Here is a 20,408-nt window from a genome sequence, read left to right on the forward strand (position 1 = left end):
TGTTTCTGTTATGCAAGAATTATAAATATTCTCACTTACAATTAATGATTTCATTTGGATGCACCAGTGAGACATGAATAGCTCAAGGTTTTCCCTGTGTGTGAGGAGCAGTAGCCACGCAGAAGGTAATTACCCAGCTCTAGAAGATAAGTGGTTTTGAGGAGCGGTAGCCCATTATGGCAGGGACTGCGAGGCTCCTGGGACCTCACAGTAAAATCATAATTTCAAAATAGGTGCACAGTTGTGGCTATGGAAGGAAGAGTTGTGTGCGCAACAGGAGGCTTATGCGGTGTTTCGGGTTTTTTTTAATCTGATACATAACGTGGAGGTATCACAGCCCTAGCCTGGCATCTTTTCAAGATCTGACAAAAGCACCTAAAGCTACGATGTCTTCATTTTCCTTCCATGATGCTTTGGGTGCCATATTATTGAAGTTCCAGCTGCTTACCACCATTCAAGTCCTGTGCAAGTGTATTTTCCAAAAGGGCCTCAAATTGATGGGGGAAGGTGAGGAGATAAGTACTTCAAGTCTTAAAACTACCTTGTGGACAATTACCATGCTAAATTCTAATCAAGTAGTTTTCTAAAAATGTTTCAATAAATTAAGAAGGTAATTAATAACAGATGCCTGCTATTTTTAAACTTAGAACAAATCCAAAATGAAAGTTTTTTGCCCAGCAATCAGATGCCATTTAAAAAAAAAAAAAAAAAAAAAAAAGAGAGAGGAGCCCAGGCAGGGCAAGCAAGCTGAACGGGGACAGCTTTTTGGGTTTCCAAAATAAAGAAAGGACTAAGGTACAACCACTACTGCAGGCAGGACACCAAGCAAGCAATAGACGACATTTGGACATTTGGCACATCTTGTGATAGTAGTGCTGGGCTTAGACCATAATCCCATTTTCCTGACCCAGAAGTGACTCCTCTAACCTGCAGCCCCGAGGATGAGGAGCCCACAAGGACATAAAACATTGAAAAGGAACACTAAAAATGGGGTCTTTAGACCAAATACTCACCAGTGCCAGTTTTCTCCTTCCCTCTCTCCTGCATTTCCCTGTGCTCCCAGACTGCCAGATCTGGAGACCCATTTTCACTCCTTTTTGCCCAAATTTCCATATTAATGACTCAAGCTCAGCAAGAGGCACTCTCAGAGTGAAAGGGGGAAAAGGAAACGTTTACACAGTGATCTGGGTCTGGCTGCTGTCAATTTAGGCTCTAAGCACATATATAGACAAACACCCCTTTCTTCCTGTTCCGGGCTCACTAGAGGTGATCAAAATCATTTCTCCAAGCAGGGGCAGGAAAGGGTGGGTGAGACTTGGAGAACTATTACCATTAAAAATCCTGCAAATTTCCCAGATCCCCAAAGTCCTTAGAGGAACAGTCTCTGCCTACAAATGAGACATGGAGGACAGGCACACAGCACTTAGGAAGGGCTGGAAATTGCCGGGAGCTTCACCCACACGCTCTTTTGGAGACCCACCACACCAGGACTTGTTCAGCCCTCTCCCTCTGCTGAGGGCCCAGGGCTTTCCCACCACCATCCCTTAATGAAGAAACCCATTCCATGGAAGAACCTCAAGCCACAGTCTCTTGTTTGCATACTGGTGATTAACAAGACCAATTTCTACTTAGGCGACACTTATGACATGCCTCAGTTCTTTGATATATCAAGCTGTGGCAGAGAGATGTGCCTGAAGCTTTTTGTTTACTTGGTTTTCTTTTTCTGCCCTTTTCCACCTTTTTCACCCTGTGAGCTCCGCAGACCAAGGGGACAGCAGTGGCACAGGGCATTACCAGCACAAAGCCATCAGGTTTGTTTGGTTTATGTAAGAGGAGGAGCTTGCTCTACTCCCAAGGGTATAACCCCACTGCCAGCTAACCAGGCTCCTTAGCCAGTTTGTTATGATACTGATGTCCACAGATATTTAAGTTCCCTGCTTGTCAGCGGCTCTATATGTGCCCCCGTTATTTGTAGCACAATTTGCTATGAGGCTTGTAACACTGGGATATGCCCACCTCTACTTAGAAAGAATAACAGCATAAATCTCCTTTAATGGGCTCCTAAGTGACTAACAGATATCTGTGTGCAGCTATTTAAAGGACAAGCCCTACTGGGATAGGAATGGGCACAATTCCAGTGCCCTTGATGGCTCTTAACCAAGAAGCCCTTCCCAACCACCTATTCCTGCTGCATTCATGCTTCCTTTTTCCCTTTATTAGCTCCGCTACATACTCTACAGGCCTTCAGCTGATCATCCAGGTCAACTAAAAACCGAAAACTCCTCTCAGCCTTTGCACTCCAGATCTCTGTTAAATTTATAAATTAAATTAGTTTAATCCATGTTCACGCTTCATTGTATTTTTTATAACAGCAGAAGCTATCCAAGACAGCATGGCTTGTTCCCATCCACACCTTCCCTAGATATGATAAATTCAAGGGAGAAGCACAATGGTTTGGGACAACTCTTGGTGTAGAAGTCACAAGGACAGCAGCAATAGGAAGGTGCCAAGTTGACCGAACCATGGTACTAATTCATCCCTGGTCACTGTCCAGTGAAATATCGCACCACTGCCAGCTCCTCCTGCCATTTTCAGTAGGTGCTTTATAACCATATACTGAGTTTTTGGCATATTTTCTTTTGCATCTCTCCTCTACCATGGCAGAGGTCCAGAGGAATCACCTAACCCCCAGTGCCTGGCAAGCCAGCCCCATGGATGGGGCAGACTGATAGCCATTTCCATGAATGAGATCTAGTAATTATGGCAAAAACTCCAAACTAAACCACAAGATTAAAGCTGCATGCACCTCATGTTTAGTTATACTCAAGACGTGGGAGTTGGGTAGTTGCAGTGACTGGAGATTTCAAGACAATAAAACTCCTGGTTTTGGGAAGCAGCATTTCTATAATGAATCGTTAGCAATTAGGTTGTTCTGTCAAAATAAAACCATCTTAATCTTTCAAAGAGAATGCTGGGCTATTTAACTTATAATTGATTAACAGCTTTCTAATGAGAAGATTAAAGTACACAGTAGATAACTGTGATTGACAGCTCTGCTTCACCAGCCTAAAACAACATGCCTCTGTTTTCCTACCACATGCCAAATGAAGGATTAAGTATTGTTTACTGGGACTGGGAGGATTACAAGACAGTAGGTGGATTTATTAGCAGAGAAAGGAAAAAAACACTCCTACACAGAAGAAAAAGATTATTTTGAATGACTAACAGCCATGCCCCTGCAAAGCATGACTAGAGCTAGCTGAATTATTCACTGTCACAAGGTTATGTCCCAGCCCTTCTCCCTTTTTTCAGACCTTTTGCCAGTCTATCCAGATGTTTCCAATGCGCTCATCATTTCAAGGAGTGCTATGCAGACCATTTGCCGAGTTTATCATATAGATAGTTATAAATCAGCTGTTTGATAATCAGTGGGGACAAGGTTGGGGACTTAATTCACATTAGAGACAGAATCTCACTTCTCTGGGGCAGGAGACCAAGACATCATTTAAAAAGGAAGAGCTGCTTCATTAGTGGTCTCTTAGTACACATAGGCACTGAATCAAGTCACCTTGATACAAGTACCTGAACATGGCAGGAACAATAATGTGTTCTAGCATCTGGCACCAAGAACATCCAGTTTTACATGAATTAACAATTTATGCCAAGGAGCTTTGGAAGGAAGGGGAGGAGGGAGAAGCTCTTGAATTCACGTGATCAGGCTCCATAGTTACAGTCTCTGAACCAGCCACGTTGCATTAACACAATATGTGCCAATTTTACGGGGGGGGGGGAATAAAAATCAAGATGCTGAAAAGATCTCCAAATTTGTGACATCTTGACTGTAGGAAGCTGCACATTAAATGAGACAATTCCTTAAGCTTACAATCCCCGCTTTGTCTTTTAGGTGACTCTTTAATAATCTGATCTCTGGATGGCAAAACTTAAATGAGGTGTTCTAGTTAAGCTAGATGGCAAGAGCTGAAGTTTTCTTCAGATTTCCCCCTCCCTGTTTCTGTAGGGCTCCTACACAGGTCTAAGAGTGGCTTTAGCATAGCTGACGAAAGCAAGAGTTGCCAGTTCTGGATAAAGCTGCCAGAGCTCCCTGCCCTGGGAGCTCTCTCTCCCACAGTATGCCACCGGCACACAGTGCCAGATAATGATTCGTCTCAGCTGGTTAATTAAAAAGAGCAAAGTCCCTGCCAGACAAGAACCTCTGCAAGTGTGGAGACAGCAGAAGCCTGTTAACAGAGTAAAATATTTTGGGAACCTGTAAGCTTGTGTTTTCAGCAGCCTATCCAGGGCTCAAGGGCCCCTTCTCAGGATTCTGACAAACATCTAGAAGTGTAAGATTTTCATTTGTCAGTGGAAGGCTGTGTACGGCACGCAGGCCAGCTGCGGTGAGACATGCAAGCGGCAGGCTAATGCTTCCACTCTTCCTTGGAGCTGTACCAGGTAAAGCCATGAAGAGACTGAATTTCAACAAATGAATAAATTAAAGGCCAGGATGTCAGAGAGAAAACTGTGAAAGAGAGATCCCTAGGCATATTAAATACAAAGATATTACCTCTGGCTCTGGAAACCTCTGAGCCACAGTTTGTGGGGAGGCTGTACCAAGGGAAATATTCCTGCATGTCTCCTGCAGCAACTGCTGTGAGCTGCAGAGTGCTGGAGGGGTGGCTGTGGGAAGCCATGACCCCAAAAAGCTGCAGAGGAACATACTGAGCTAATTAGGAAGAGTGGCAAACTCTGTTAGCAAGAGTTAAGCAAGTATGAATGGCTGGTGAAGCTGGCCACCACGACTGGCAGATGTTGTCTCAAGAAAACAGGCAGCATCTGGAAAAATGCAGGGAAAGGCATTGCAGGACGTACAGTCCTTCAAGAAGACAGCCCCAAGATCACAGAAACAACCCTACTCAGTGGGACTGGAAAGCAGCCACACCGAGATTGACACGCGCTCAGCCACCTCGCCTTGCAGGAACCAACAGGGGGATAGAGCTGCCACTTACATCCAGACTGCTTTACGACAGCCTGTCATCCAGGTCATAAAAAGGAAAAGGCAGCATCCCGTTTGCCTGGCAGCATTAGTCCCATGGAGAGCACCACGTTTTGTTGTCTAAACAATGTAACTGTAGGTCACCTGCACTGCAAGCAATGAGAGTGGAAGCAGAGATGGAGGTAACTCTTCAGAGAACATTTGGCCTTTGTTAACGGAGCCAGCTGTCCTCCCCTGCAGCGCCCATCCAGGGTTAGGAAGAGGCAGGACAAATTTCAGAAGACCCATTGCAGCCAGCAGCCTCACCAGGGCTTGGGGGGGCACCTTTTCTGCCTATGCTCAGAGCTTTTGATCTCCTCACCCCTCTGCAAGCCCAGCGCTCAGACCTGGTGCACCTCTGGCAGTGACAGCTCTCACCCTTAGCAGTTCAAATTCCTGCCCAGCACCATCTCTGACAACAAACCACCAGACATCAGGGTAGGGCTTGTCCTGCTGGTGCCTATTCATACCACCCCAAGCTGATTATGGGTCCTGACACATTAGCCCATTACCCAATGCATTAACAGCTACCGGGTGGCAGACATGCCGCTGGCAATCCACACTCATTTTAACGTTTTGTGACCTAGACAAGAGCAGCTCCAGTTCTTCTGATCTGTGCAAGCATCCCTGTTTGAGTTTTAATTGGGATATTACTGGTTAACATGGATAAAGATGTTCAGACAAACAGCATCCAGGGGAATACCTGAAAATCCTTTTCTTGTCTGCATAGCACAGCTAGCCAAAGCGACTACTCATCCATGAGCAATGCTCCCCATGGGCATTACGTTACAGGGCAGCTGGCCCCCAGGAGGGTACCTCTGCTGGGCAGGACAGCAGCTCCAGAGAGAAGTGTTTGGGTGCCCAGGGTGGCTGATGGACACCCCGAGGTCAACTCTGGGGTATTAATCTCTGCTTCTTTGCTCAAATCCAAACTCCCTCTGGCCAGATGAGCAGGACAAGAAAATGCTTTTAAGTGTCACGCTGTACCCGAGCCACTCGGTGACTTCCTGTCCATGTGCAGTGGAGTGATCCTGCCTGTTATCTGCATGGATCACTCGCTCGAGCCTTACAAAGGGAGAAACATCCAAGGAGAAGACCATGGAGGAGCTGGGCAGATTGTTCCCAGGGTGAGGGGCAGAGGTAAAAACAACAGGTTTGCTCTTGCTGATGGAAGCATCTTGTTTGGCGTTTACCTGTTATTCATGCTAAAACACTGAAGGAGCATTTGCCCATCAGTAGTAATGGAGTATAAGGTTGCAAAAACAGTAGCTTTGCATGGGTTTCAACAACAGCAAAGGAACTGGTCAGGGAAAGTCACCAACTTTCCAAAGGTACGTCTTTCTTCTCAGAGACCCATCACCAGAGCAGGCCAAGAGCATCCAAAGGCTCATCATTTCCCCAAGTTATCACCCACGCCACAGAACACAGATTCATGGCTTGCCACTGGCACCTACCAAATCCACCAAGAGAGCTGTCCCTGTGGCAAGAGCTACACTAAAATTTAACCACCACGACTTTGTGACATAAAACCACCAAAATGACAGCTTTGCCCTCTTGGCTGGGTTGGAAAGACGTGTCCGTCTGCCCCTGGCAGTCAGCAGCTCCTTCCGTTGTGCTGCGGTGAGCAGGCAATACCAAAGCTTCAAAAGCAACTTCTGAGCTGCTCCACTCACCCATCCCAGAAAAGCCTTAATATTGGCACAACAGCCAAGATTTTGTACTTCGAGCTCTGATTCTTCAGCCCCGTCACAGCTGATATAAATTTAATGGAGACTAAAACAAAAATGCAGCATCATTTGGCAGAGCTCAAAAAGCAGTCACTGGAAATAACTACATCAAGACCAGTACATTAAAGTGCATCCTTTCAAGCTTTGTTCAGCAGAGTAACATTTGTTATTGAACAGAAAATCACTGCTTTTGGTTTCAGCTGGCCTACATGGAGGCTGTAATGGAAACTGGAAGTTGGCTGCAGCAGGAGGGAGGCTAAACACGGTCTTAGCAAGGAAAAGCTTCACAGGCTGAAGTCTGGAGCAGCATTTTCAACTTCAAACTGAGATGGGAATAACTAAGCACAGATTTTAGCCCAGTATCTGCATATCATCAGACTCTCCTGATGGAGAGCAAGTGGCAGGTAAGTCTTCATTACAAGCTGGCAACCCCGGCACTCAGATCCACAGGGGCAGGCACGCCAGCCAGCAGAAAGCAAGCAGGCAGCATGTCTCAGAGGCAGCATCTAATATTTCATCAGACAAAACCTACAGGTCTCCAATTATGCAACAATTAAGTGCTCAGGAGGCTGTGAAGTACAACAGTCTGGGTGTCAAGAGCACAAATTCATTTTTCCCTGTAAGCAGCACTTAGAGAGCTCTCCCCCCACACCAGCCCCCCCAGCACTCCCCTTCCATCGCACAACTGCTCAGCTTACCCACGTAACAAATTTCAATGCCTTATTACCGTGTCAGTTGTTATAACCAAATGCCGATGTTAGCAGGGCATTTACTGCTTATATGCCAGCCAGCTCACAGCATCTTTCACTGCTTTACCTAGGGGTAGTGATCATACCTACAAGCTCTTACAGAAATTGTGTATCTCCCTTTTAAATCTGATCGGGAAAAAACACTCTCCCCTGCTCCTCTGCACAACCCTCCCACATGTCCCTCTGCAAACACACACTGGTTTGATGCATATTTAATTTTCTTATTGTACAACAGGGAAAGAATAGAGACTAGGTCTTGGGATTTTGGCTAGGAGCTAAAATTAAACTGCTTTTCAGGGTGGAGAGAGATCCTGGGTTTGGACCCCATTGCTACTTTCTCCCATAACTACATTATCTCACAGCAGAACAGCTTGGTCCTTTCAGGATCCCAAGACATTTAATGAAGACACCTCCATGTTATTCCCCATCTAAGGACAAGACTAGGCTTCAGCGAAGTTGTTCAGCTTTCTACCGGCACAGACGGAAAACACACATCAATACCTGTTGCTCCTCGATACGTGTGTTCCAGTCCTTCAGGAACCAAACTACTAATATTCACAGATTAGGTCTCTTTTGCAAAGCTATTCCAAGATTACCAGGAGGTGGATCCTCACTTATCACTTAGCTGTGATTTTTTTTTTAATGTTCTTTTTTGTGAAATTGCCCCAAACGTGGCAGATGTCTCCATGCCAACTTGCACACTAGTATCATGCCTGCTCTAAGAATATATCTCAGCCAAAGAAACAACAAAACCTTCCCCAAGGCTTAAACAGTATCACCATCAGATCCAGTAAACTGAACAACATTTAAACAGTTAGATGTTACTATCTGGAAAAATGGTCATTTGACAAAAGTTCGATCAAAAAATGTGAAATATTAGAGACTTACCATTTTTGTCAGCTCTTCTGAAAATCTAGAATTGAAAGAGAGAGAAACATTTTTACTATGGTGTTTGACTTGAAGGGGGTTGAGGTTCAGTGAAACCCTTAGCACCAGGACCATATTTGATACCACAAACAGGGCAGGGCCATGGGCTCCGGCCCCCAGAGAGCCGATTCAGGTGCTTTACTGAGCTCACCCTTCCCAAGACCCAGCCCATCACCCCCAGACCCACACAATGGACAACCACCTCCAGGAGAGAGTATCAACAAGTTTGGCTTTGGAATACCAAAGTCAAGACTTTGGAAAAGGAGCTAACTAGCAAAATAAAGATAACACAAAATGGTTCCAGCAGTTCATTTATTTCCCATCTCCCTTGCAGAAGAAAGCCGAAAACATGGACCCAACACAAGGAAAAATAAATAAATAAATAAAAAACTACAACAGCCGAGCAGCCAGCCCAGCCAATTTCTCTAGCATCAATAATATCTCTTAAACCAAGTTTCACAGATCTGCACTTCTGAAACAAATTATTTACAATATTTTTTTTTTAAGCAAGTTTCCGGCGTGGGAAGGAGATTATATTTAGACTTAAAACTACAATATGGAGGAACAGCCCACAGAGAGGAATCAGATAGCCCTTTCAAAAGGAAAAAAAAAAAAAAAAAAATCACAATAATGTGTAGTACAGCAGAATTTGCCAGGGAGAAAGAGAGCAGAAGCAACTGCTATTTTTCTTACTAGTCTCATCTTAGGAATAGTCCCCCGACATAATGCAATTAATAGCACAAGGCTTGTGCAAGGGCTGAAATCTTGTAGGTTACTGCCAAAAATGGCTGCTAGCACAGGTTTGGCCATAAATTACCATGCTCATAAACTGGGCAGAAAAGGGAAAATATTCTCATCACCTCTTCAGACCTGACCCTATTAATTTGAGTGAGAGCAGAGATTTTGCCTCTACAAAGAAATTTCCCTGTGGAGGAAATAAAAGCACCAGCAGGACAGATCAGAGTCAGCCATAAAACGGAATCTCTTATTTTCTGGGTCATAAAATCATTACCAAAAAAAAATATCAGAAGAGAAACTGCTGCACAAAACAAGAAACCCAAGAGACAAATTGAATTGCAGAATGTGCTATTTAAGTGAATATGCCTTAATTAAGGAACATTAATCATTTTTTTGTCTAAAGTTCTTCCTAGGCTGCACAGGGCAAAGTCAAATCTGGACTTTCTGGCATACTTCAGCAGAGGCAAACACCCTCTGCTTAAGCCAAACCCAAATGGTGGGTATCACCGAGTCCTAGCTTCAAGAGAGGGTCATAGAAACCCTACAAGGATTACAGTTTGTGACCACTCCAAAATTGCTTACTTCTTGGGCTGACCTTCATTTTTTTAAAGCAATTAGAAGGTTTGGGGGAAAATCCTAACTTTCTCCCTACTTATGGACTTCTTTGAGGTTAAATATGGGTTTTAAAGGACTGGCCAGTCATGGCTTGTCTACAGGAAGTAAGAATAAAGCCAGCCAGGACAAGCAGGACCCCAACCAGCCCCGTGGCTTTGGCACACATCACCCAGCCATGCACAATATGCCCTGCCCAGAGTATGAAATATTCCTCTTTTCCTGGCTTGGACATCCCAACTCCTCACGCCCCACAAATGCCTCCAGACGAGGCACTTTTCTTTCTAGATGCTGATTATTTCTGGGTTTTTTTGTTTCATCACCACATCCTTCTATTACTGTTCCCACTGCTTTGAAACAAAGACATTACATCAAGTCTAACACAAAAGCAGCAATATCTATTTTAAGGTCCTGTGGGAGATCGCCACCCCGCTAAGCACTACTGTCAGAGGGAGAACGGGAAGGCAAAAACAATAGGGAAAATGCAGCTTAAAGGGGGAGAAAGGCTCAATCTGCAGTGCTCTGCTCTGTGGAGCCACCAAACTTGCAATGAACTCTCAGGGGGGAAAAAAAAAAAAAAGAAATGGAAGAAACATTAAGAAATGGAAGTATTTATGTCCAGCTTCACTAAGTGAACTTTTTAGGGCTTTAACTCCCCCAGATACTCCTAGAAAGTATGACTATTTGTAAACAAACAGGTTGATGGAAGATCACATCAGCTCTGTTACCTACCAGGGTTTATTCTACAGGACCAAAGTATGTAGCTTTTATTGCTAATGAGCAAGATTTATTATTCCAACTTAATTGGACCACCTAACATTTGCACACACACAAAAAAATTAAAACAGGACACCCAGAGGGAAAGCAATTTAAGACAAAGTCATCTGTCAACACAGGCAGGCAGTACATCAAGGTATGAACACCAGAATGAGCATCAGGAGGCTGATAAAGACATAATATACTGTGTGATAGCTTGGTAATGCTGCCAAAAATGCTGTCTCTGTGAAGACCCAGGATTTACACTCTAGCTCAGCAAACAGCAGTGCCCTCCCACACACAACCTGAAGACACCCTCTGTGCATGTCTTGAATTAGTTGTTCCACTGCAGGAAGGATGTGGTGTGCTTTTGGTAAGGGAAAGGTGTAAGATCTGGTGATGGAAGGGAAACCGCAGCCCCTCACACCTCTCCTACGGACCAGTGGGGCAAACCCCTGAGGGCAGCTCAGTGCCCGACTCCCAGGGAGCTTGGGGAAAGGAAAGCTCCAACCAGCTCCGGAAGAAGGGAATATAAGCAAGGACGCTGCGTCATCTCCAACATAGAGGCTGCAAAGCCAGTCTACCCCTCAGTTGCTCTCTGCAGGCCTGCAGCAACTCCATCGGTGCTATTCTCACTCAGCAGCAAAGTTGCTTAGACTTAGTCAAGGCAGCAGCCCTGGAGGTCAGTGAGAGTGGAGGCGATGAAATATTGATGGAGAAACACCCTGTCCTGCCAGGCCCCCCGCAGCGATTGGCTTCCCACGCTTCCACCCCGGCCGAGGACCATCCCCAGGGGCCGAGGGCTTTGCGAAACAGGAGGCAGCAGCACTGCACAGCCTGACCAGGGATGCTCTTTCCGCTGTCACCCCCAGTTCTCAACCGTCAGGGCAACACGCCGCTCTTTCAGATGGTAAATGAGAAATTATCCAGTCCAAAAAGTACTACAGCAACCATCTCCCCCATCAGCTACGCTTTAAATGTATTAAGCAAGTCTCCTGAAGCACAGGCTAAGTCGCATGGTGAGCCCACAGGATGCCCACAACATGGGCCAGATTAACCCATTTTATAGGATTTACACAGGCAATGCATGCAGTTTGCTGTCTGCAGCATACTTATTCCATTTACCAGGTGTTTAGATTAATATAAACTCTATTTTATTTAGAGCGATGAACCTTTGTCAAGATTTCCAATAGCTTTTAAAATGTAAGTTTTTGCTGTACTCTCAAATGGCTACTGCAGATATTTGGCTGGCAGAAGTAAGCAATTCAAAACACTAGTGGTAATAATAAACTTCAAAAAAATTGATGGTTTCAAATTTAAACATTCAGCTCTGCCTTCTCAAAGCTCCTGGATGACAATGTATTGAGACTGGAGGCTGCTTAATGGAGGTTTTCTTGGCAATTTTATTAAATTCATACAAGCACTTCCCTAACAAGCCTAAGAATTATTATAGGGTTTGTAAAGTTTATTATCCCTTCAGCAGGTTAATATGATGTTGATTTAAAATCAACTCAAAATTTGAGTGCAACAGAGCTAGAATTTTGTTTTCCATCATAATCTTGGTGCAGAATCGAGGACAAACAAAATCTAAGTCTCCTGGGTGATGAAAGCCTATGGATGAGAAAGCATCCAGATACACAGATATACATAAAAACCCGATTAATCTGTTCACTGTGTTCCTACATTCCTGTTCTTCCTTTCTGTTCCTCTCTCCCTACAAGTCTTGACACCTCATTTGGAGCTGAGGCAAGGTTTTATATCAGGTATGGCTTTAGCTCTCTAACCCAAGGTGCCAGTAGGAATTTCCTCTCCTTGCAGCCTATGTTGCTCTTTCCAGTACTAATGCAAGAAAATAATTACCTGAATCTTTGTCACTTTGGACTACATCATTAGACATCATCAGGCTAACGACCTTTTCCCATGCAGGAGAAAGGTTTGATTTTGGTGTTTCAGTAAGAAATATGCCATTGGTGTGGAAATATTGTGCCATCCCGAGTGGCTCCCCCTCCAAAGCAAGGCTGCTACAGAGCTCCAGGTCTCATGGCACCTTTCTCTATCCAAATGAGATCTCTCTTTTTTTTTTTTTGGTCTCCCCAAGAGAAGAGCAGTTAACACCATACCCTAGCCTCTCCTTTCACTCTTTCCTTCTCCTTAGACCTTACCTAGCTGTCCTAAATAAAAGCTGCATGAGACAGGCAAGAGTTGCATTAGATGTTACCACATTCACAGCACTAGAAGTTACTTTTCCATAAACACCAGCCCTGGATGCAGCTCCGTTTCAACTGCTTGCTTACAGAGCCTTAAAGAACAGAAGAGAAAAGATGAACTTTTCTGTGCACTTTGCAGTGAGCAATCCCCAAATGCACAGAGCCCACCCGGCCCCTGCCCCTGCTTTCCAGCTGTGCCCTGCTGGCATGACTTGAAAACAAAGCTTTTAGAGCCTTTCCATTTAACTCAGAGAAATGAGAAGGTAAATGAGGACACAAGAAGGGGAGTGAATCAACCTTAAAAAAAAAAAGCAGAAGGAAAAAGGTCAAACCAGAAGGGGATTGAGAAGGGATTCCTGTGGCTGCAGTAGCTTTGCTAGTTAGGGCTGCACTGGAAATTGCATCATTGAGAGAACAGTTGGAAAACTGTGCCAATTCTTGGATCTACATTTGGAAATGCACCCTTGGCACAAACCAAATTCTCTGTATCTTCTATCCAAACACTTCACTCAATCCCATGGAGCTGAAGAAGTACAACATTTGGCCACATAAGAGAGTGTGCAAGAGGAGCCATACGCAGGAGAGCTGGATTTGAAATGATCTTTCTGACCCTGTTGAAGAAGGAAAGAGGCAGACAAGGGCCAAAATTACTTTTCAGCAAAAGACAGAGCAGATCAAACAGAAAGCTTCATCTGACCTGAAATGAATGGCACTGCTTTCTTCAGGGGCATTTAAAATAAAGCCAAAAAGCAATTAATTTACTCACTATTGGCAAAGCCAGAAAGGTGGCAGAGATGTCACCACCCCTTGGAGCACACAGTCCTGCCACGGGGATGCTCACCCATACCCGGGGCTGACCCTTATTTTAGATGCCAAGTAGGATATGAGCTCTTTCAACAGGCTCTCCCTGGTGTAAACCAGATGGGGCACCTCTGCCTGCAGCCGCTGTAGCTGACCAGGTCTTACACAAGCTGGAGTTCACACTCCTGCTGTCAACACAGGTTTTTGACAGTGACACGAAGGCAGGAAGAGATGAGTAAGGACAGTCAGTAAGTCAGCACTGAAGCACTCCCAGACAGAGCAATACCTGTCTAGACATTTCCCACACCTTGGGAGCCATCCACCTCAGCTCTGTATTGCATGTGGACTCATTCACACTCAGCAAATATGATCTGATATAGGCTTACCCCCCCACACACTATATTCTCCCTTTCACAAGTCTTGTGACATTTGCAGATTTGTTCTGGACTGGAAATGCCACCATCACCACACGTGGATTTGAGCAACACTGTGACAGTTTCATCTTCCTTTTAATAAAGGGGTTTTGTCCTCATGGACGCAGACAGAAGCTCAGAGCCTTTGGAGAGCATCTTCAAGCAGCCCAGAGGGCAGATAGAGAATGTAGCATTACCATGATCTCGTATCATAAGCTGTGGATAGACACTAGTTGTCTACAGCAGATTACACATGTTGCCAACCCTGAGTGTTTGGCTCTTGCAGACAGAGCAGCCGTGTGCAATCTAGACCCACAGAGCAAATGCCCAGAGGCAAACACCTGAGGGCAAGCGCAGGACAGGTACAGACCCTTTGCTCAACCCCAACCCCTTATGCTGATTTGACTGATGTAAGAGCTGACCATTAAACACAAAGTGATGGTTTCCAGGTTCCTAGAGTAACACATCACCTCCGCTTGATCTACTGCCACCACTGAAGAGCATCTGTCAATCCCTAGTTTTACTTGTTGCCTATTTTAGGAAATGCTTAGAACTTAAATATCTTCTTCGTTAGTTTGTACAAAGGGTTTAGTTAATCTGCAATTTTTTACACTTGGAAACCTATGATCTTGAGTTGAACTAGTAAACATTATTCAACCTTTTTAATTGTTTACCTAAAAGGACACAAGCAAAATAAAGGAAAAATACTGAAAACAGCCCTAAGTTGAGATTCATCCTCCAACTGGCAGTAGCCAGGTTGATGGTAGAAGACATCTAACCCCCTTGTTGTATTTCATTCTTCCTCAGCCTTCAGTTTTGCCCCACATCACCACAGTTTTGTTTCTGTGGTGGAAAGGGCGTAGGGAACTTTGTACTGACCCAGCAGCTACCCTCATGGTCTGGAGGAGTCAGAACAAGCACGATGGGGATAGTTGAGTCAAAAGAAAGCCAGAACAGAGAAGAAGAAAAAGTGACTAAGGTACCATTAGCGTCAGAGCCATCTTATCTAATTCATAGCCAAAACCAAGGTTAATCTTCCTTCCCCAGCCCACAATGAACTGCCTACATAGCACACCAGCTTACGTAGCACACGAGCTTACGTGAATATGTTAGTTAAATATAAAATCTTACAGGTCTTTTACTTCATGCCCACCCACCGAGGAGCCGCACTGCTACGTGGCTGGGACCCGCTGCTTCCCCAGCACATCCATGTAATGCAAGAACATGAATGAGTTAATGGGAAAATCTGTTCTCATTACTGCGGATTCACTGGGATCTTTTTTACTTTCCTGCTAATGTGTGAAAATTAACCTAAAAGCGTGTTCCTGTGTTTAAACTCTTTGGATGAAAGGGGGGATCTCACAGTGCACTTGAAGAGCCTGTTACAGTAAAGCCACAGCTTCAATTGACGTTTCTATTGTAACCAGAGAAAAAAGAGAGAAGCAAGTTCTCAGGGAGGAGGAAAAAAAAAAAAACCCCAAGCCCTCAAACCTTATATTTACAGCATCCATTTCTACTTTCAGCAGGTGAGAAAGGGCTCCCAGACGCATTGTGAAAGGGAAAAAGGATAAGGAGCTGCACACCCAGCTCTATTGTTATTTCCCACTGGTTAAGCCATTCTGAAAGTTCATGGCTCATTTTCTCAGCTCAAACCTCAAAGTGGAAAAAAAAAAAATCCATTTACAGATGGTAAAGGTGAACAGATAAGATACCATTTTGGTGGAAAAATGGTCCTATCTCAAGAACCTCTTGTATAAAGTTAACATTGCTTCCCAACTGCATTTATGCTCTGAAGCCCAAATTCCAGATTGTTGTAAAATGTTGGTAATTTCAGGGCAGGTAAAAGAAAAAAAAAAAAAAACAAAACAAAAAAAACCAACAGAAAAACCAAACAAGTTAACTTAAAAGATGTAAGAGTATTAGTTGTGTTTGTCCTTTCAGTTTCCCCATGAAGCAGGATTTCCTACAGCCTGCAGCCGCCCACCTGCTGGCCTGTTTCACTGGGCACAACCATCCATGAAGCGCTCTGCTCTCCGAGCTGCTTTTGGCAGCTCAATACACACAGTCGAACTGGTTCATTCAGGGAACCAAAATGCTTATCAGCCCAGGGTGCTCAGAGATGTAATGAGTTTTGGACTCCCCAGCCCAAGCCAACGCCTACCAGGGATGTGGCAGAAGACTCAGCCATTATTTAGAAAATGCAAAGGCTCACTTGGAAGAGCTACTACTGCCTAACTCCAAGGAGGCTAGAGGAGAGCGCAAGTTATCCTTTACTACAGCCACTGCCTCAGTAGTTTATTTTTGCATTCACTACATTTTTTTTAAAGCTAGGAGATAGCAAAGCTGAGATCTATGTGTTTAATTACTAGATGCTGCAGAAAGACTGTGTAATTACACCATTTGCACTCCGGTTGATTCCACCCTATTCTCCCAATTCATTTAAGTGCAAATAGCCTCATTAGCTGCCTAATCAGGAAGTCTATAAATATCGTAGCCGAGGCACTAAGCACAGCCTTGCCTGCCCCCCCCAATGTGGATAAGGGAGCCCCTGATCCCACGCACTCGCAGGCGTCCAGGACCATGCTGCCCAGCTCCCCCTGCACAGACCCTCACAGCTGCAGCCCTTCAGGGACTGGGGTCCAGGACCTGGGGGAGATTCAGGACCCGGGGTGCACCCCTATGCCCAGCTAACCTGGGGCAACCCATGCTGCAAGACTGGGGGGTTTGCAGGGCCTGGAGTCCTGCATCCTCATCCAGTCAAGCTAATACTGGGATTAAGGACCCAGGTGCATCTCCACCCGAGCTGGTTCAGGGGATGCAGGACCTGTGATGCACCCCTATACCCAGCTGGTCCAGAGGGTGCAGGAAACAGGGTACACCCCCATGCCCAGCAAGCCCGGGGGTGCAGGATCCTGGCAAGGAGATAAAGGATACAGGCTGCATCCCCATGCCCAGCTGGTCAAAAAAAATGCAGGACCCGGGCTGCACCCTCATGCCCAATCACTTTGGGGGTGCAGGACTCAGGAAAGGGGGCACAGGATCCAGACTGGACCCCCATGCCCAGCTGGTCCAAGAGATGCAGGACCAAGGTGCACCTTATTCCCAACTGTCCCAGGGTGTGCAGGGCAAAGGGATGCAGGACCTGGACTGCACCCCTGGTGCCCAGCCAATCTAGGAGGTGCAAAATCCGGGCAAGTGGGTGCAGGACGCGGGCTGCAACCCCATGCCCAGCCAGCCCAGGGCACAGGATCCGGAAAAGGGGTTGCCGGACCTGGGCACCCCTACGCCCAGCCAGTCCGGGAGATGCAGGACCTGGGCTGCACCCCATCCCCAACCGGCCGGGGGTGCAGGACTCGAGGAATAACCCTGATACCAATCTGGTCGGGGGCTGCAGGATCCGGCAACGAGGGTGCAGGAACCGCGGTGCACTCCCGCGCCCATGCTGCCTGTGGTTGCAGGATCCGGGCAAGCGGACACAGGAGCCGGGGTGCAGCCTCTCGCCCGACCGGTCCGGGAGATGCTGGATCCGGGCTCAGCCCCGCGGATGCAGAACCCGGGAAGTAACGCCAATCCAGAGCTGGCTGGATGGGTGCAGGACCCGGGCAAAGGGATGCAGGACGCGGGCTGCACCCCCACGCCCACCCAGTCCGCGGCTGCAGGACCCACGCAAGGGCATGCAGGCTCCGGTGTGCAGCCGCGTGCCCACCCAGTCGGGGGTTGCAGGACCCGGGGTACAACCCGTCCCTAACCGGTCCAGGGGGTGCAGGACCCGAGGAATAACCCCGAGCCCGAGCCGGTGCAGGATCCCCTCGGGGTGCGGGACGCGGGGTGCGGGCATCCCCCCGCCCGGCGGCGCGGGGACCACTCACATCGAGGATGACGGAGGTGCCCTTCCTCTGCGCGCCGGCGGCGCCCGGGGTGAGCAGCTCCCGCTCGACGACGCCCTTGTCGCTCATCCTGGCCACCACCCAGCGCAGCAGCCCGTCCAGCCCGCGGAGCGCCGGCGGCGGCTTGCGCAGCAGCCTGTGCACGCCGGCCCGGCAGTAGCGCGCTGCCTGCTCGCACATCGCTCAGCCCGGCCTCATGCCGGAGCCGGGGACTCCCCCCCGCCCGCCCCCCCCTCCTCCTCCTCCCCCTCCTCCCACCGCCACACGGCGGGCAGGGGCGGGCCCGCGGGGGGACCCGGGCGGCCGGGGGGCTCCTGCGCGAAGAGTAAGTGGGGTGGGGGTAGGTCGCCCCGGAGCAGCCCCGGTGGGTGCTGCCTGCGTGCTCCCACCCCCGTACAGCCCCCCAGCTCCAACACAAAGCGTCCTTTTAGGCATTTTCTACCTAAAAAGAGTATTCCTATGGCACGTCCTCTCCCCTCTGCAGCCTCCCTACCCCCACAACAGATTTTAGCGGCTCTTTGTAAGGACAGCAGAGAACAAATTTCTTGCTAGGAAATAAAACTTCCCCCTGACCCCCTACCCCTAGTCCAAAAAGCCACTATACGATGAATAGCCAGCAATTCCAGTTGGGGTACTACTACAGCATTCATGGCCACAGAGCTAATCATAATATTTCTAATCCTGTAATTCTGTATTACGAGAATATTCCTTTGTGATGCTCCTGTGCTCACCTGCACAGGTCAAGATCTGCGCTTGCAGTAGGGGCAATAAGTCTTCCGGCCAAAATGACACTAAATCATTTCATCTCCCCTTCCACACTTGAGGAGGTGCTCCCAGTTTGAGTTCAGACCGCAAAAGGCACCAAAGGCAGAGAGCTCCGACCCAGACCTTCTCCGAGGGTTCCCCAGAGCACTGGAGCAGCCACAGGCTCCGAATGACCTTTCCACCCTGCCCACCCATGACAGCCAGACCCTCTCACAGGCAGCTCTAGGGGACTTTATGCCCCACAAGGGCCACGTCCCCAGATTTGAACATCTCTGACGCAGGAGCCAGCAAGCCCAGCACCCCCGTGTTACGCACTTCCCTCCCCCACACCGAGCCCTATGCCTGATCTCCAAATGAGGAACAGCACAATCACTCCAAAAGGCCCGACCAGCTACTGCTTCAAGAAGAAAATAACCAGCAACAAATGATTTCTTTAAACAGAGCTTATATATTGCAGTGCACCAGAGCCCAGACCCCCCAGCAAAGCCCACCTGGAGGTATTATTTAACCTCATCTTCTAACCACCCATCTTTATTCAGGTAAATTAGGGTGAAACTTCAGTGTTTGAGGTGAAAGGTGGGGGAATGCGCATTTTCCTCTCAGCTGCTGCTCAAAGAAAAGCGAGCAGGAGCTCGGTTCTCTCTGCTGGAGTACGCGGACAATGGCTGGAGGCTCTTGAAGGGCTTTTAAATAAATGGGGCACGGAGAAGTGTGGCAGTAGGCCAGGATGCCTGTGGGCTGAGCCCCTCTTTCACCGAGCTCTCGCCTTTCAGGGTTTCCTTCTTCTCCAGCAATACAAAATTAATGGGGGAAAATGGAGGAACTTCAGGGGGTTTATGTTGGCTGGTGGGAGCTGCATGGAGTGCTTTCAGCGGCTCTGTGTTCATTTACAGGGATGCCCAGAGCAAGCTGGTGTGCAACCCAGCCATCGCTCAATCCCCACTTACATATCATAGCAAAGATAATCTAAGGCAAGACACATTTTACCAGCCTTGCCACGGGGATGGCAAGGTGGGCTGGATCCCTACGCACCAGCCGCTCGTGCCAATCGGCCTGTACCCCTCATGGCCTGAATTATTGCACTTTTTTGTACGTTTACAATCCTCAGATTATTCATATACTTTTTCTCCTTTAAACATCCCTCTGCTAAATGGCTGGTTCAGATTGTATTAATCACACCCAGTTTAGGATTACTATGTGCTGGTTATTTAAAACTATTTACTGAGTAAGTTTATAAAAATAAGGTTCTTTGAATTTTCCTTTCTGTGTGCTATGAAGATTCATTACTTGGCTTGGAAGTTTGGGGCTATTTCTGTGCTTTTGTCAAAAATCAGTTCTTGTTAATGTCAAAACCAGCTTTACCACAGTTAAATACACATTTTTCCTCCTAAATAGACCTAGATAGAAAAAGTTTCAGACACTCAGGCATTAGGAAGAAGCCAGCCATTCACACTGGGAAGTTAACTGGCTGTATTTCTAGGGGCTCAGTTATGCCCAAGTTTCCATGAGGTTTATGTCTCCCTTTGAAGAATACATGGAACAGACAATTCTGTACTTATCTGAGCCAGGTGAGAAAACACAGGAACCCCCAAGGCATATGCTCAGGCTGGTCCCAGCCCACGTGTCACACCACAGCCAAGGGGGAGGGCAGAGGCACAGGCCTCAGACTGGGCTCTGTGTGCCCATCCCCTGCCTCTTGCCAAGTGCAATGGGACACTATCTGTCCTGTCCAAATAAACATGACTGCGGCCAAGGCATCAAGGCTTTGCCAACCTCTCCCGCCACCCTGTGCTA

At 47.0% G+C, this 20,408-nt stretch overlaps 1 protein-coding gene across 1 annotated transcript in view; it reads right to left on the reverse strand.

Annotated features, from left to right (window-relative positions):
* Positions 1–18,029, reverse strand: part of NECAB2 (N-terminal EF-hand calcium binding protein 2) — an 85,962-nt gene extending 67,933 nt beyond the window's left edge. Inside the window, exons 1-2 of the mRNA XM_075510552.1 lie at positions 17,832–18,029; positions 8,397–8,421 (exon numbers count right to left, since the gene is read on the reverse strand). Of these exons, the coding sequence (XP_075366667.1) occupies positions 8,397–8,421; positions 17,832–18,029 (223 nt within the window). The remainder of the gene's footprint in view (positions 1–8,396; positions 8,422–17,831) is intronic.
* Between the last annotated feature and the right edge of the window lie 2,379 nt (positions 18,030–20,408).

This window comes from Mycteria americana, chromosome 8 (genome assembly GCF_035582795.1).
Source record: "Mycteria americana isolate JAX WOST 10 ecotype Jacksonville Zoo and Gardens chromosome 8, USCA_MyAme_1.0, whole genome shotgun sequence".
Taxonomy (NCBI): domain Eukaryota; kingdom Metazoa; phylum Chordata; class Aves; order Ciconiiformes; family Ciconiidae; genus Mycteria; species Mycteria americana.